Consider the following 15,759-nt stretch of genomic DNA (forward strand, 5'->3'; position numbering starts at 1 on the left):
CATATGAGTTGTAATTGTTGATATATTTATTTCAAATTAACAGTAAAACAAAAATAATCAGAACTTGAAAAATGTTGAATTGGGATAGTTCAAATTAAGTGTTACGCAACAACCTACAGGACTATAAGAAAAATAGTCTAAGTGTTGTTAACACAATAGGAGTATGAATACAACGATAATGATATTCTTGTATTATCATTAGTGTCAGGACAGATGGGCAACACATACAGTACTTGGCTATGTTCATACGTCATACTTTACATGGAAATACTTTGCCTTGAACTCAGCATTAATGCATCAAAAGCGTCCAAACGGTTCACTGTAAAAAATACTTTGGTGCTTTTAAATCTGTAAAAAACAGGATATTCTCTCTAGTCTTGTTTAAACTATAATAGGGGATTACATTTTAAGAGTTGGATGATTAACTGTATCAATTTATATCTGAGATACATTATGAGTTAAAAGTATATGTCTCTCTGAAATGGTGTGGGGCAAAAATACAGAGCCTTGCAAAGTGGAAATACTCAAGCAAACCATCAGTATCTTACTTCACAGTACTTGAGTAAAAGTACTTTTCGTGTGGTCTGTGATGAGGAGGAGGGCTGATAGTGCTGATAAGAATTGTATAAAGCTGCAGCCTGCAGAGCCAGTGCTTCACTCCATCGCAGCCATGGCCTTCGCCGCACTGCTCACTGTGCTGGTGCTGATCCACAACCTTGGAGGTGAGACGACAAACATGATCATATTATTCTGTGGTGATTTATCTGCACTCAATTAGTGGAGGTTAGTGAGTAAAATGAGGTCTCACAATTGTGTTTTTTATGGCTAAAAGCAGCAAAATTGCTCTGTAATTATACATTATTTTAATAATATTGGTATTTCTTTTAGTGACAACTGGACATCTTAGTTTGATTTCAGTTTAAAATGCATCACTCTCCCTGTTGTGTCTGTTGGAGACGTTGTAGCTTGCATGGTGGAAATGTTGCTTTTAATAGAATTTAAACCATGAACTCAACGCATGTGTCATTAACGCATATGGCTTAACTTCCCGACTTAGTTGGCTGTGAATCCGGAGGGTGGAACCAACGGGAGGCAGAAAGAGACAAACTCTTGGGTAGACATACCTATTATAAGACAATATGACATAATCATACGTGAATATGGTTTTAACCTCCTCATACCGCCCATTCATTCAAATCTTCATGCAAAGCTACGCTAACTGGGTGCTGGTTGTAGATGTATATTTATTGTACAAATATAAGAGTGATATATCAATCTTCTCGTCTAACTGTAGGCAAGAACGGAAAGAAGCCTATTTCCTAAAACTTTCACTTTAACCCAAGATCATTTAAAACATTTTCAAATACACTTGTTTGCTGGTGCATTGCAGCATGTCTTGGTAGAAAATTGCAAACTGCAGATTAGTGGAATAGCGGGAAACCAATTGGCTGACGTTGTGTCTTACGTTTCTTTTTACGTTAAATCTCACGTTACGTATGTTTACATGGTTTCGTGGTTTAATTTTTGCTTTTTGGAGGTTTGCTTGGGGCGGAGGTGAGGAGCTCCATCATCGGAGGGAAGAATGCTGGAAGGAACGACTGGCCGTGGATAACCCACCTGAACTTAACTGATGTTGAGGAAAAAAAAGAATGGCGCTGCGGCGGCAGCATCATCCACGAGCAATGGGTGCTGACTTCTGCGAGCTGCTTGACACCGTAAGTGTGTGTGTCGGTTTTTGCACGTGGGCTTTGTAGCAACTCATAATGTAATAATTGCGCATATGTGAGTATTTAAATGTAATAAAAGCTCATAATGTGAGAAAACCATGAGCGTACAAGGTTTTTCTATTACAAGATCATTTTGACATATAAACTAAGCAAAGAAATTGTTAACGCTCATAATACAATAACATACTCGTGCTGCATCCTTCAACATCTTCTGTGGTAGTGAGAACGTTAAGGCACCGAGGTTTCATCTACTTATTCTCAATTTGTAAATAAATCTTAGAACGTCTTATTATGTAAAGTATAACACAATAAAATGGCTTGTAGACATGCTATGTTGTAGGTATTCTAAGAAATTGAACTGAACCGACTCGCATGTTAGATTACTGATGTGTGTTTTTACAGGTATTAGAGGGGGGGGATCCAAAAATGTGTGTGTTTGTGTTGCCAGAGTTCCTAACAGGATTAAATCAATGGTTGTGGTGGGCGCATACCAACTGAAAAAGGCAGCCGTCGGGTACAACGGCATCGAGAACTACATGCGCCACCCCGACTTCAAGGCCCTGAGCAGCGGCGGCTACGTGAACGACATCGCTTTGGTAAAGATGGACGTCCCGATTGAAAAATCAGAGCAGGTCAAGCTCGTGCGTCTGCCCAAGGCCAAAGAAACCCCCGGGCTGTCTTCCGACTGTTGGATCACCGGCTGGGGGAACATCGAGAAAGATAGTAAGTTCTGCACATGAAGCAGCATATAGGACTCCCTGTGGAAGGACTAATGAATACCAACACACAAGGTGTGTGTGTGTGTGTCCCTGCAGATCAGTGTGACACATACACAAACTTCCAAACAGGATTTAGAAATCCTGAGCTCATTAAGCTAAAGAAAACATTTTTTATTTTTTTATTTAAATGTTCTTTCAAGGAGACTTGAGGCAAGTTTTTACCTTTTTTTGTTTAGTTTTTCTCCAAATAGTTCATCTTCTTCTCATCCCCTACAAGATATAAATATATATTCTGCTTTGAATGTGTCCAATATGATTTCTTATTGAAATTCTGGAGTACCAGTACGTGAAATGTTCTTTTTTTAGGTTGTAAAAAAATAAAGTCACACTAAAACCTTAATTATAATATACGTTTTATGAAAAGAAAATGTAATTCAAGCTCAATAAAAAAAAGAGCATTGCTTTATAATAATAATTACAATAAAATTATATTATTTTTAATTTTTGCTACATTTTTAGTTGTTAACACAATCTTTCAAATAAATAACCTACAAATGTAATGTATTAAAGCTATAACTTGTGTAATATACATTTAAAAACGGTATGCTCTCTTCTCTCAAGGCTCAGCTAACCAACAGGATGATCTTCCTTAAACAGGAAAACCTCCAGCCGTAAAATGCAGGCCTTACATGGGTTGCTAATCTCGTGTGTGTGTGTGTGTGTGTGTCTCTCTCTCTCTCTGTAGAACCACTGCCGGGTGAGGAAACCCTCCAGCAGCTAAAGGTTCCCATCATCTCCAACGGCGTTTGTAAGAAGAAGCGTCCTGAGCTGACTCGAGGCATGATGTGTGCAGGGGGCGAGGAAGGAGAGGACGCCTGCAACGTGAGCTTTACTATTTCAGTCGCTTGAAATATTCCACTGTGTGAAGGGAGTTTGAGCCCTAAAGGTTGGGAAAACTGCACTATTAGTAGTTAAAAGTAGCTCCACCACAACCTCCAACAGTGAAAGGCTACTGACGCATGGATGGATCGGTAATCACAATCCATACAATGCCTATATAACAATATATTAGTTAGACATTTTACTGCAGAATGAGTGCTTTTACTTTGATACTTTAAGAGCTTTAGCAACTGCCACTAATGATTAGCATAAAGCTAATTGAAAGGTTTATCCTAAACGGTAAATTAAAAAGAGTAAAGACTAAAATGTTAAAGTAATGTATCGTTCAAGTGGTGCTTTTTTAAGTGTAGCATGAAGATATGGTGGAATAAGCATTTTTTGTTGTTGTGCTTCCAAAGGGAGATTATGGCGGCCCGCTGGTGTGTAAGGAAGATGGCGGCTTCGTGCAGGTGGGCATCATGAGTTACAGCGATTGCGGCGACACAGACCGCCCTGGCGTCTACACCAAGGTGTCCGAGTATCTGCAGTTCATCAAGCAGTACGGCCCGCCTCCCGAGGAAGCCTCCGCTGAGATGTAACCGTCCAAGAAGCTGGAGACCTGCTTTACGCTTTCATAGCTTCTCCCCTGAGGTTCCACTCAGTCCCTGTTGTCCCTCTGCTACAGCTGACACACTCTGGTCTGTTCATCTTTGCATTAAAGCTTTGAAGCATCAATTTTAGTGTCATGATGGAGAATTATTTTTGATAAAACCTGTGTGAGGTGAATTCTGCACAGGCTGCACCACTGCATTTCAAACTCAAACCAACACACTGCACAAGACATATTTTCTGTGAAAAAAATGTAGGCTCCTCAGCCTCCTTTGAGTTCAAGGAATTTACAATATTCCACCACGCCCGAAGAAAAACTGCCAACTGTTAACTGTGTTCAAACATCACCGGCTGGAGAAAACCTTTCCATTTTACATTTGAGGGATAAATAGTTAATGAAGTAACACAATCTGGATTCATTTTCACAAGCACGCTGTGTAGCACTCTGAGATTCTTTTGAAGGAAAAAGTGCGTTAAAAATGAAATGCATTATTATTATTATTATTATTAGCAGCGATTGACAGCTTCCCCGAAGACTCCTCGCCTCTGATTGGTTGTTTCCCTTCGAACCTGGAAGCTTTAAAAACACGACACACCGTCGTGTCACCAACATCCGTGCACCAAACAGGATTATTAAACATCCAATCACACACACCTTGTCCTGATGAAGCAGATTAGCAGTGTTTCAGAGTTTAGTTAATAATACCTAAAGATGATTTTCTCACAAACTTTGTAACATTAAATATTCAAAACAAAAAAAGGCAGCGAAACACTTTTTTGAAAACCTAGTTCCCAGGGCTTTAAGTCAGATGAGAGGTTAGCTTAGCACAAAGACCAGAATCACATGGAAACCGCTAGCCCCCAATAAAGTAAAGAAAATGTCTTGTTAGCTTCTTGTTAGCAAGCGAGCTAGTCAACAAATCTCTTTTGATAGAGCTAGGATCGCCTCTAGTATTTGTGCTAAGCTAGGCTAAACACTAACAGAATTCACCGATATACAGAGGAGAAAAAAATAAAAAACAATGCATGCACGATTACACAGGTAGCACCTTTAAATAGGCCGTGCAGACACTGAGCACCACTTCATCTCCTAGATTCATGTCTGATAGGCAGCTGTACTTCTCTTAAAGGCACATACACATCAATGCACTGCAGGCAAACTTTACTTCACCCATAATAAAAATAAAGATTAACTAATGAGCAGAAAATGCAATCACTTATTAACTTTGGTGGTCTCTGTAACCCATTTGGCTAAATGACCTTGTAAAATGTTTGTCTTAAAAATAAAAGATGACAGGTTGAGTTGAGAAAGTCCTCCAAACAGTCGCATGGGAGGTTTGTGTTACTTCACGGGTTTGGTCTGCCGATCAGCGTCCATCCAGACAGACGGTCTCTTCCTTACCGAGGTCGCTTAGCAGCGGTCTATTCAGTCCGTCCCGACTAATAACTGGCTAACCTCTACCTGCACACACTAACCTCATCACCTCAGTTTCAATTATCCTCTAAAAACATCACACAAAGCAGGTCCACACAGCGGCCTTACAGCAGACCTGCAGCAGTGATTTACTGCGACGCCATGATGTCATTTTGGACATCAAAATGTTTCGAGTGCATTAATTAACGGCCGAGTGCTGCAGTAACGAGAGTTTGGTTTGTGCACGTAGAGGCCGCCTCAGTCCTGCTCAGAGTGGCGGTTTGGACGGCACCTGCAGCTCTGTACTTTGTTCTGAGGGCTGAGGAGAGCTGCTGCTGCTTCTCTCTGTCTCTGAGCTCTCCTTCCTCGCGTCCTCCTCCTTCCTCGCGTCCTCCTCCTCCTCCGCTTTCTGTTTGTCTGCCCTGGTTTTGAACCTCAACCCGTGGCCTGTCAAACAAAGGTTGGATTATTTATATTAAACAAACCTAAATCCTAAACATTGGTCTGGAAAACAGACTGAATAAAGATGGCCGACATGACAGCCCTTCCTTCCTATAAAAGTTGACTTAAGTGTAAAAATCAGTAGAAATTATTTGTTCTCATTCACATTAGACCATTACTACTTTTAACAACGTTAAGGACCTAATCATTTAAATGAGGGCTATTCAAGTGTTCATACTGACAAGTTGATTTATATAAAAACATTTACAGACTTCTCTTCCAAAGCAAAGTGTAGAAAAAGTGCAGTTCCTCGCATGGCCACTTGAGGAATAATTCCAAAAGAGTGAATCCCCAGTAGGTGTGAGGAGAGCGTCTTACTTGTCTGTTTTGTATGTTTATAAATAGTAGGGGGGGGGAAATCGATTCAGCATAGTATTGCATTTGATGCTCCGACCTCTTTGGGATTTCTACAACAAGTATAACGCAGAAATAGTAGTTATTTTCATGGTGGAGGCAGAAATGGAAACTCTGCACTGAGATAAACCACAGAGATAAGCCCCGCCCCCTCTGGCGCGTCCAGCTCGAATGACGCGACTATGCAGACTGTAACACAAGCAGTTCAGTTTGTCAGGTGCAACATTTATGAAAGTGTTGGTCAGTTTGTCTGCTTGACGATCACATTTTGCTGCAATAAAAATGATTGAATTGAGATGAACAGACTGAAAACGTTATCTTCTTAGATACAATATGTTGACAAAGTTTTCCTTTGGGGACAATTTGCGGTGAAAAAAAGGGAATAAAATCGCAGAATATATCAATATATCGCAGAATCGTGATAGTATCGAATCGTGGGACGTCTGGTGATTCCCACCCCTAATAAATAGTAATTAATGTTCATTAATTAATTTTGTTAATAGGCCAACATGCATTTCCTAGCCTCTGAAGGACCCATCCTACAACGGGATTAGGATCCTTGACTTTGAGGAACAAGCTAAACAAAAGATCTATTAGTGATTAGCACTCAAGCAACATCTTTTCAGTGTCATCTGTGATGTACTGACTTGGGCAGTCGGCCACCTCCTTGAAGGCCTTCTTCTTACAGCAGCCTCGACACAGGTTGAAGACGCATTTATTTCCCTGCGGAGCAAAATAAACCGTATTATCAAACCACCGCACTGGAAATGTTCTCCTGATTCTTTGGCTTAGCAGGAGGCAAAACACACACACAGAATATCACAACGCCTTCGATACAAAACACACACTGACCTTTGGGTTCCCACACTGCTCACACTTGATGTACTTGGCTGTGGGGGAAGAAGAGGAACACTTTTTTTCCCAGCATTGTACTTTGTGTGAAAGAGGAAGTGCGCAGTCTGAGGTTCGGACTCACGTTTCTGGTCGGGACAGAAGTTCTTGTTGGGGTTTCGGGATCTCTTCTTCTGCTTGTTTTTCGAGAGCGCGTCGGCCGTTGCCTCCGATTCCTCCAGCGCTCTCTTCTGACACACCGTCTTCTTCACCTCGGGGCCTTTGCTGTTGCCATTGGCGTCTGGCTCCTTTGGCCTGGATGATGGAACAGCCAGTAGGGTTAGAGAACTTCAGAGGATTCATTCTCCTGCCCGCAGTGAGACGGCAGTTCCCTCAAGGTCAAGTCTACGAATGTATAAAAGTAAAAAGATCCAAATACAATAAAGTATGGTGACTCACTCTGGTCTGATGTACGGCTGGCAGATCCAGTGGGGGAACGGCAGGCCGCCCTCCTTCTCCTCCGCATCCTTTCCTCTGGCGATCTCCTCCTGCACGCAAGCACACACACACACACACACACACAGTACAGTTACTGTTATATGTTTCTGTTTAACAGCTATGTTACTGTATATTTTGTCCATCAGCAATACATCCATGTCAGTGATTTTCAACCAGTGTGCCGTGAGAGATCGTCAGGTGTGCCGTGGGAAAATGTCCAATTTCACTTAATCGGTTGCAAAAAATATTATTTAGTTGCCGCAAATTATTTTCCATTGTTGAGCGTCTGAGCCTGCAATACAGTGGTTGGCAGAGTAATTAAATACTCTTCCATGCCAGTAGGTAGCACAATAGTTACCTACCATATATGCTGTGTTATGTTACAATGTGACATTTTGAAACTTTTTCGGGTGTTGGTGTGCCGTGGGATTTTTTTTATTGTAGAAAATGTGCCGTTCTCCCACGCTCGTCTCTTCAGATGACGACGGCCTGATTCAACGGCTGAACGTTCTTCAGAAAAATTGGCTAGAAGGAAGAGTCTGACAATACAATGTGGCTAACAGGTTAGCCTTCTGCTAACAGCAGCTAGCTAGCTCACGGCTACGGTCAGCAAAAAGCTAAATGATTAGTAAAAATGTTTTCTCCGTCTGTCTAAAGGTTTCTCTTCCTGCCCGAACACACGGTACTAGGACACAGAAAAGCCCAGAGGATGGAGCGAGGCCATCAAACCTTACAATGACGTCAGAAATAATGAAGCTAACTGAAAGCTAGGGTTCGTAATCTGGGGAAGCTAGCAAAAGTATGCTAGATTTAAAAAAAATAATATAACCAATTTTTTCCAATGAAAGCAGCTAGTAAAGTTGCTAAAAGTAGCTAATTATTGCAAAAAGCCCTTCAGGCCTTCCTTCAAGGCCACTCCCTCAAATGTATCGTCATGAACGTTAATAATACGACATGGAACAAAGACTTGTAGCTTTTAGTTCAAAGAACATCCGTGTCTGATGGCAGGAGAGAGCCTTCATGTCTTCTCCTACTTGAAGGACTGGATGGAAGGAGGAGGAGGAGGAAGAAGAGGAAGAGGTTTTGGGTGCATCCCCTCAACCAGCCCAGGAAGATCGGAAGAACTCAGAATCACAACTGGTGTCTAAAAACCGTACTGACAGGAAAGAGGGAGAGGAAGCTTTCTCCCTCTGCCTCTTTTATTAGAGAATTATTAGACTCCCCTAAATCCTACACACTGGACCTATATAAAAGTTTCTAAAATTCAGTGTATCCCTTTTAACTCTGTGTGCCGTTACCTGGCAGCGCAGCCTCAGCTGTTTGCTAATACCGGCCAAAGCTTCCAGGTTCTTCACCTTGCCCAGCTCCTCCCTCAGGTCCTGGTGGATCTGCAGCCTGCACACACAAACACACACACACAAAAATCTCTAAATTAAAATTCATCAGAAATGTTAGATGTGTTCCCAGAATACAGTGCATCCACTAAATGGCCAAAAGTCACTACTCGTTATAGATTGCTGCAGGAAGTAGTCCTAAAAACAGGCAAAATTAGTCAGCATTTGTCATTCTGGTTCCCTCCTTCGGATGCCTTCAATAAAGTTCACACAAGCTTAGGAGATATTAGGATATGTGTAGATACACATACATATACACTGAAAGGCTGAGGCATTTTTACCCTGCATGAACTAAACGAGCAGCTAGCAGACTTGTTCTCGCTCCTACTTCCTCGAAAGAACAGCACCACGGTTGAATTTCACTGTGGAAACAGAGCGGCTAATATTGGTAGCGAACGCGACGCGTTAGCAGAAGGCCGCCTTTTGGCTCCACGCCACACAGTAAGCTCCGCCCCCCGTGAAACACAGAGAACCGAGAAACAAGCGCAACAGGAAATGTCAGCGGCATGCAGTCAAGACTGAAATTAAACCAAACCCTGATGGATGCAGAATAGTTCACGTCCGCATTGCGGTGCGTCTTAGGAACGAGATATTTCCACGCCCTTATATAAGACGTAAGTGGACGTAGTTGTCGTGACGTCACACAGTTTGTGGATTCGTCTTCGCTGTTTGTTTGTTTCTTGCAACCAATGAACGACGTTTCCCTCTTTGGAATGCAGAGGAGTGACTCTGTATCCGGCTCTGGAGCGGCAGAGACCTGTCAATCACAGTAAGCCCCGCCCTAAAGCATCCCCTGCTTTATGGTCTTTTTGACTCTAAATTACCATAATTTACTAAATGAACATCATGATGTATTGAAGAAGACTTGAAACTAGAGATTGAGACGTTTACTGAGGGAATAAATCAAAAGAGAAATGGAGTCATTTTCTCATAGACTTCTTTACAATCAGACTTCTTCTTTCCATTGGAGGAGTCACCTCCTGCTGGTCAGAGAAGAGAGAATAAAAGTTTTAAGACACTTCCACATTGACTTCATGGGTTCCCACCTGATGCCAACCCGACATTTCCTACAGCTGATAATTCACGTTCAAAGCGGCCACAGGGACACGGTTGCTCCTCTGCTGAAGGAGTGTTGGACCGCACTTGCCGTTTCCACAGTAACCACAGGGAGTTGCCAAATCAACCAGGCCTGAAATCTTAAGGATGCTGACTTTAATGAGGGTAATTCATGTTTTAAACCTTCACGGACTCCCCGGACACCCAGGTCTGGCAGCTCAAACCTCCTCGTTGCACCACGGACAACGCTGACAAGCATGGGACAATCGTGACTCCTTCTCGGCGAGGCCTTGCTTGTGGAATCGGCTTTAGAGTCAGGTATTGAAAAAAAATATATATATATATATATATATATATATATATATATATATATATATATATATATATATATATGAGAGAGAGACAGAGAGACATACGTGTGGTGCCAGAGCTTGAAGAGGTGCGCTCGTACAAAGGACAGAGTGCAGGGCGGATGCTGCTTCACCACCTCCAGATATTCCTCCGCCATCTCCCACACTGGGGGGCTGCATCCTTCAAACAGCGCCGGGTTGTGGAGATTCCCCTCTAAAAAAATTTTTTTTAGACAATACACCAAAATAAATTTCAAAACGGTGGAAATACTGAGTATTAAATATCATCCTGAACTAAGAGAGGAAGAAAAAAGTGTGTAAGGAGACATTGAGACCTGCAGTCATGACTCCATGCACTCCCGTCTCCTGAATGCAGCGCTCCACGTCACTCAGGTGCTGAATGTTGCCGTTTGCAAACACTGGGATATTTACTGCGTTCCTGCAGCAAAAAATAAATTAAAAAAAACAACAAAAAAAAACAAACACACAAAACAGTTCATGGAACGATTTTTCCAGGATGAGACAAACATAAAAATGGGACAGTTCACATATTTCTTACCTATCACTACTAGATTGTTTTTGTGCGACTTGCCTTGTTAAAATATAACAGGACTATGTCACTCGGCCAACAATACATTTGTAAAACTCAACATGATGTCTCTTTCCAGAAATCATGACTCGTTTACTCAGGATAATCCGACAGACCAGTTTCACAGAGGAACTATTTTCTTCCAACCATTGACAAACATCCAACACTCAGCAACTCACACAAAACAATCTTGATTGATGAACAGCGCTACAGGTAAGAGGAAAAAAAATATTTTTGAGTTGGGGGTTCCTGTCCCTTTAAACCTCATAAACCCGCAGCTCTTTTTTCCAGTCTCCCGGAAATGAGAATTGTGTTTTTTTCCAAAACTAAATCTGCTCATCCACAGTTCCGATTTCATTCATTTAAATTGCTAAAGTACTGTAAACTTTGTGAGAAGAGACGTGTGGTTTTACTTTTATTTTGTAAAGATCCTTACGTTTTAATAATTCCGTAAACTCCCTAAAATGACGAAGCGATTATAGCGTTTCACTAAAACATTCATAAGTCCCCCTTACAACGGCGGATTTCAGTCAAAGACAATCTAGATCATATTCTGACGTTTCTGAGTATGTTTTAAGCACTATGAGACCATCGGGAGAGCTGGTCACATGCTGACTGACACTCCAGACTGAATACAGGCGAACACGGTGGTGGCAGCTCACCGTACTGCCATGATGTGCTCCCAGTTAGCGATGCCCGTCATGGCCCCTTTCTGGTCTTTGGTTCGGCCGTGCACCGTAATCAGCTAGGAAGAGATGTGACAAAGCCAACGTTTAGGACCAGTTTAACACCTTTCTAATATGAACAGTTAATCAATCTCCGTTTGGCTGTGATTGATCCCACCTGACACCCAGCTTTCTCAAGCATCTGCGCATAGCGGACCGTCCTCTCCAGCTCCTTGAACACGCGAATCTTGCAGGTGATGGGCACCGAGAGCTTTTCATGCGCCAACCTGACTGAAATGAAGAGGGGGAGCGTTAGCCGACAAGCGGCACTACACTACAGTTACACGTAGTTCATCCCAGAGTCCGACAATCAATTGAAGGCAGACTTACTCATCTTCTCCAACAGCTCCCACTCGTCTTGTAGGAAAGCTCCGTAGTGCCCTTAGAAACAAGCGTGAAGACGGGTTTAGCTTTCGTTCCACTTAGACTGTGAGGGTTCTGTGTGAAGCGTGCGTACCTCTCTTAGCGATCATCTGCGGACAGCCCAGGTTCAGGTCGATGGCGTCGCAGTAGTCCTGGGCCATCAGGGCGGCCTGAAGGAACACCTCCGGGTCGTTGGCACAAAACTGACATACAGGGAGAGCAACATTGCGAATTACTGGCATTACATGAGGAACGACGTTAACCTTTTAAAACCAACCTATTTTTAGGCCTCTGCTCGAAAATTGCATACTGTTATAAGAAATGAGCATAATGTGAGTTGTGTGTTCAGATGTGTAAATATCAGTCTATATGTTACTGGTTATGAGTAAATGAAGAAGTGAATTATACCGTTTTTATAGCAATATCTGCCACAGTGGGCGCCACAGTTTAAGGTTAAAGGGGAACTCGATATTTTTAAAACGGAACAAACAGGCCGGATCAGGCAGAACGTAAAGAAAAACATTTTTATTTCCCTGTAGGGTTCTTTCAATGATATTTTTAGACATCTATAATAACAATATGAGTCTGTCAGTGGCAAAAACAAGCACTTTTAGTGGACGTACATTGACAGTAAAGAGTTGCCCCGAGCGATTACATTAAACTGCCGTTTAGCAGCAGCCGGTTCCCTCAATACTGGACCACATTTTTCTTTTTTAAGCTGTAGTCCCCATTAATCTCAAAACATCAAAGTAAGAAAACAAACATGTTAAAGAGTCTCGTGACGAGACAACAAACAAACAAGGAGATGTTGCCCGTGCGATGCTCACCTGCGTAATGAGAGGCCGGTCCTCCTCACACACCTCATTGTAGAGGTTTTCCCGCCTGTAGTTGGCGTCGCGGACAAACACCTGGGCGTGCAGCATGGGGGTGTAGCAGAGCTGGGCGCCGTGCCGCCGGCTCAGCAGGCGCCAGGCCAGCTCGCTCTGGTCCACCATGGGGGCCACCACGAAGCGGGCTTCCTTCAGGGTCTTCCTCCAGAACTCAAAGCCCTGGAGCTTGGCCATTGCAGTCAGCTTTGCTGGACCAGGAGGGGGGGAAAGGGGGGGAGAAAATAAATCATTAAAGATTGTTGTTAAGTGGTAAACACAATGGACAGACGAAGGAAAGACATTCATTTTTAATGTGAACTGTGTTGAATTTCAAAACATAAAAACTGATAATAAAAATAAGGAATTGCACCTTTAAATTTGCAACTTTTTACAACCCCAGACTGTTTGAGGTCTGTGGATTTTCTCTGGGAATTGAACACCTGAATTAGCTTTCTGTCTAGTCTACTCACACCCTCTATATGTTGATACTGCTTACTTAGCATGAGTAAATATAAAAAAAACTTTTTAAGTTGGTTTGATAGTTTTAATCAACATATAGATCATATTTAACTCGACAGTCATGTTTATTGACAAGCACGACCCAGAAGAATGCACTGAATAGAGACAAATATCAAGAAGCTGTGCCTGAGGTGTGCTGCCATGTAGCTAGCAAAGCTAACCGTCAGTTGGTGTAGCACATGACGCGCCGCCGCGAGACACAACCAGGACACGCCGCGCGCGCGCTCCTGTTCCCCTGGCAGCTTCACGCTCTGCTCCTGTCACGTGCTAGCTGTGACGTTAAGTCTCCGCTCTACGTTTTCATATCGTGTTGTTTCACCTGTAGTAATTGTGTGGTTTGTAGGGTCTTCCTTGCGCAGCACTTTCCAAATGTGTGCAACGGCGAAATAGGACCGGTGGGAAACTTTACCCAGGGCATTCTTCTTCGTCGTCTTTTTCAAGGTTTATTGGCGGTTGGCAAACAACTGTTTGGTGCATTACCGCCACCAACTGGTTGGAGTGTGAATCAGGATGTTTAGCACTTGCCCTTTCAACACTACTAAATAAAATAACAAAAACAAACCAACAAAAATAAAATAACAAATCCTTGTTATCCTAAAATACTGCAACAGTGCTTTATAGCACCCACTCTAGGTACCTTGCAGAACGCCTTATCCAACCGTACCCTCCTTGTCGAGGCCCCCAACTAGCTGTCTCCTTTCATTCTCATACCTCTAGTGTAGAATAACGTGTTTTATTGTTTCTTCTTCAGGGAGTTCTTCTGGTTCTTCTTGTGAGAAATGATAGTTGGTATTCATCTACTTTGCTGTGTGGTCGCCTCTTCTGGCGTAGCGTGCAGAACCAAGATGAAGGCAGTGGGTGGAAGACTAATTCAGACCCTCTACTTAATTCAAAGTAGCAATATAAGCATGTAAAAATACTGCATCCTAATCATTAAACTGCATTATCAGAGGTAGAAAAACACATTATGCCAGAGTGGTGCCTGTGTACCAGTCTAGGTGGAGCGGACAGTCTAATCTGTAACAATGTATTCATGTTTTGTATATAAAATCACAACCATCTCCCGCTTGACAGCTACGCAATTTACACAGTCCTGTAATAACTTTTTTTTAAATAAAGTAATGATACAAATAAATTTAATAATACAGACAAAATAATACATATTTATTAATAGCCAAATGAACAAGACCAGCCCGTGTCATAAAGGACTTGGGAATTTGTACAGACACATTATATATATATATATATATATATATATATATATATATATATATATATATATATATATATATATATATATATATATATATATATATATATATATATATATATATATACATACATACATACATACATACATACATACATACATACATACATACATACATACATACATACATACATATATATATATATATATATATATCTGCCAGGATCAGAGGTTTTGTGTCAGACAAACACAGATTTATCACAAGTAGATGCACACATACTGCACATTTAAATCACAGTGAGTCACGGACAGAACAAAATACATCTAGGAGAGAGCATGATATTAAGCTGTTTTACATTAGAATAAAATAGTCTATAACATCTGAAAATAAATACAATATTTAATTGAATGACCAGTCATATAGAAGCATTAAAAAAATAAAATACATATTTTTTCTTCTTCCCTATAGCATATATTTCAGATGTATCGTTAAAAACTATTTAAAAAAACAACAACACACCATTGCTTTTGGTAACTTGTCCAGCTGATCAGCCTCACCGTTGAAGGATGAAATGAAGACTTTATGGTCCTTTCCTAAGATGAGTGACACTTCACACAAAGTCCCACGCGCTCGTCTGTGCTGGAGAAATCATCCGTTACCACGGATACTGATGCATCACTCACACAGCTGTTGAGTTGTCAACTCCCAAAGCTCGATATTGGCAGTTAACCACAGTCAACGTCTGTTGAGTGCGAGCGTAGCTATACCTGGCAACCAACAGCTCTTCGGTTTCACACGCGTGTGTGTGTGTGTGTGTGTGTGTGTGTGTGTGTGTGTGTGTGTGTGTGTGTGTGTGTCGCTTACCGTATCACAAACTACAATGCCACATTTCATCAAAAAGACATGAGACCAGATGAAGGACCAAGATGTGGAGAATATTTGGGCCCTGCTTGTAACCCAAGGAGGTTTCACAAAAGCTACTATACAAGACCAACAACAAGCCTTTTAGCAACCATTTAGTACTGACTACGACAGAAACCACTTCTCACTTCAACATCAAATCCACCTTAAAGCGCAGACCACAGGAGACCAGGAAGTGAGGGGAGCCGTTATCAAATGTTTTCACAGCAAACACTTACCATTACAAGCAT

At 41.8% G+C, this 15,759-nt stretch overlaps 2 protein-coding genes across 2 annotated transcripts; one reads left to right on the top strand and one right to left on the bottom strand.

Moving 5' to 3' along the window:
* Positions 1–670: 670 nt before the first annotated feature.
* On the top strand, positions 671–4,054 carry LOC306749529 (tryptase-2-like; the record flags this gene model as incomplete). Its single annotated transcript, XM_079232838.1, has 5 exons — positions 671–722; positions 1,538–1,715; positions 2,176–2,450; positions 3,192–3,328; positions 3,745–4,054. The coding sequence occupies 5 exons, from the start codon at positions 671–673 to the stop codon at positions 3,922–3,924; spliced, it is 822 nt and encodes a 273-aa protein (XP_079088964.1). The 3' UTR covers positions 3,925–4,054.
* A 545-nt stretch (positions 4,055–4,599) lies between these two features.
* dus1l (dihydrouridine synthase 1-like) lies at positions 4,600–13,073 on the bottom strand (the record flags this gene model as incomplete). Its single annotated transcript, XM_079233659.1, has 13 exons — positions 4,600–5,795; positions 6,851–6,926; positions 7,056–7,093; positions 7,180–7,349; positions 7,494–7,582; positions 8,831–8,927; positions 10,399–10,546; positions 10,668–10,771; positions 11,584–11,666; positions 11,765–11,877; positions 11,977–12,027; positions 12,104–12,212; positions 12,837–13,073. The coding sequence occupies 13 exons, from the start codon at positions 13,071–13,073 to the stop codon at positions 5,617–5,619; spliced, it is 1,494 nt and encodes a 497-aa protein (XP_079089785.1). The 3' UTR covers positions 4,600–5,616.
* Between the last annotated feature and the right edge of the window lie 2,686 nt (positions 13,074–15,759).

The sequence above is a fragment of the Taurulus bubalis genome, assembly GCF_910589615.1.
Source record: "Taurulus bubalis genome assembly, chromosome: 17".
NCBI lineage: Eukaryota > Metazoa > Chordata > Actinopteri > Perciformes > Cottidae > Taurulus > Taurulus bubalis.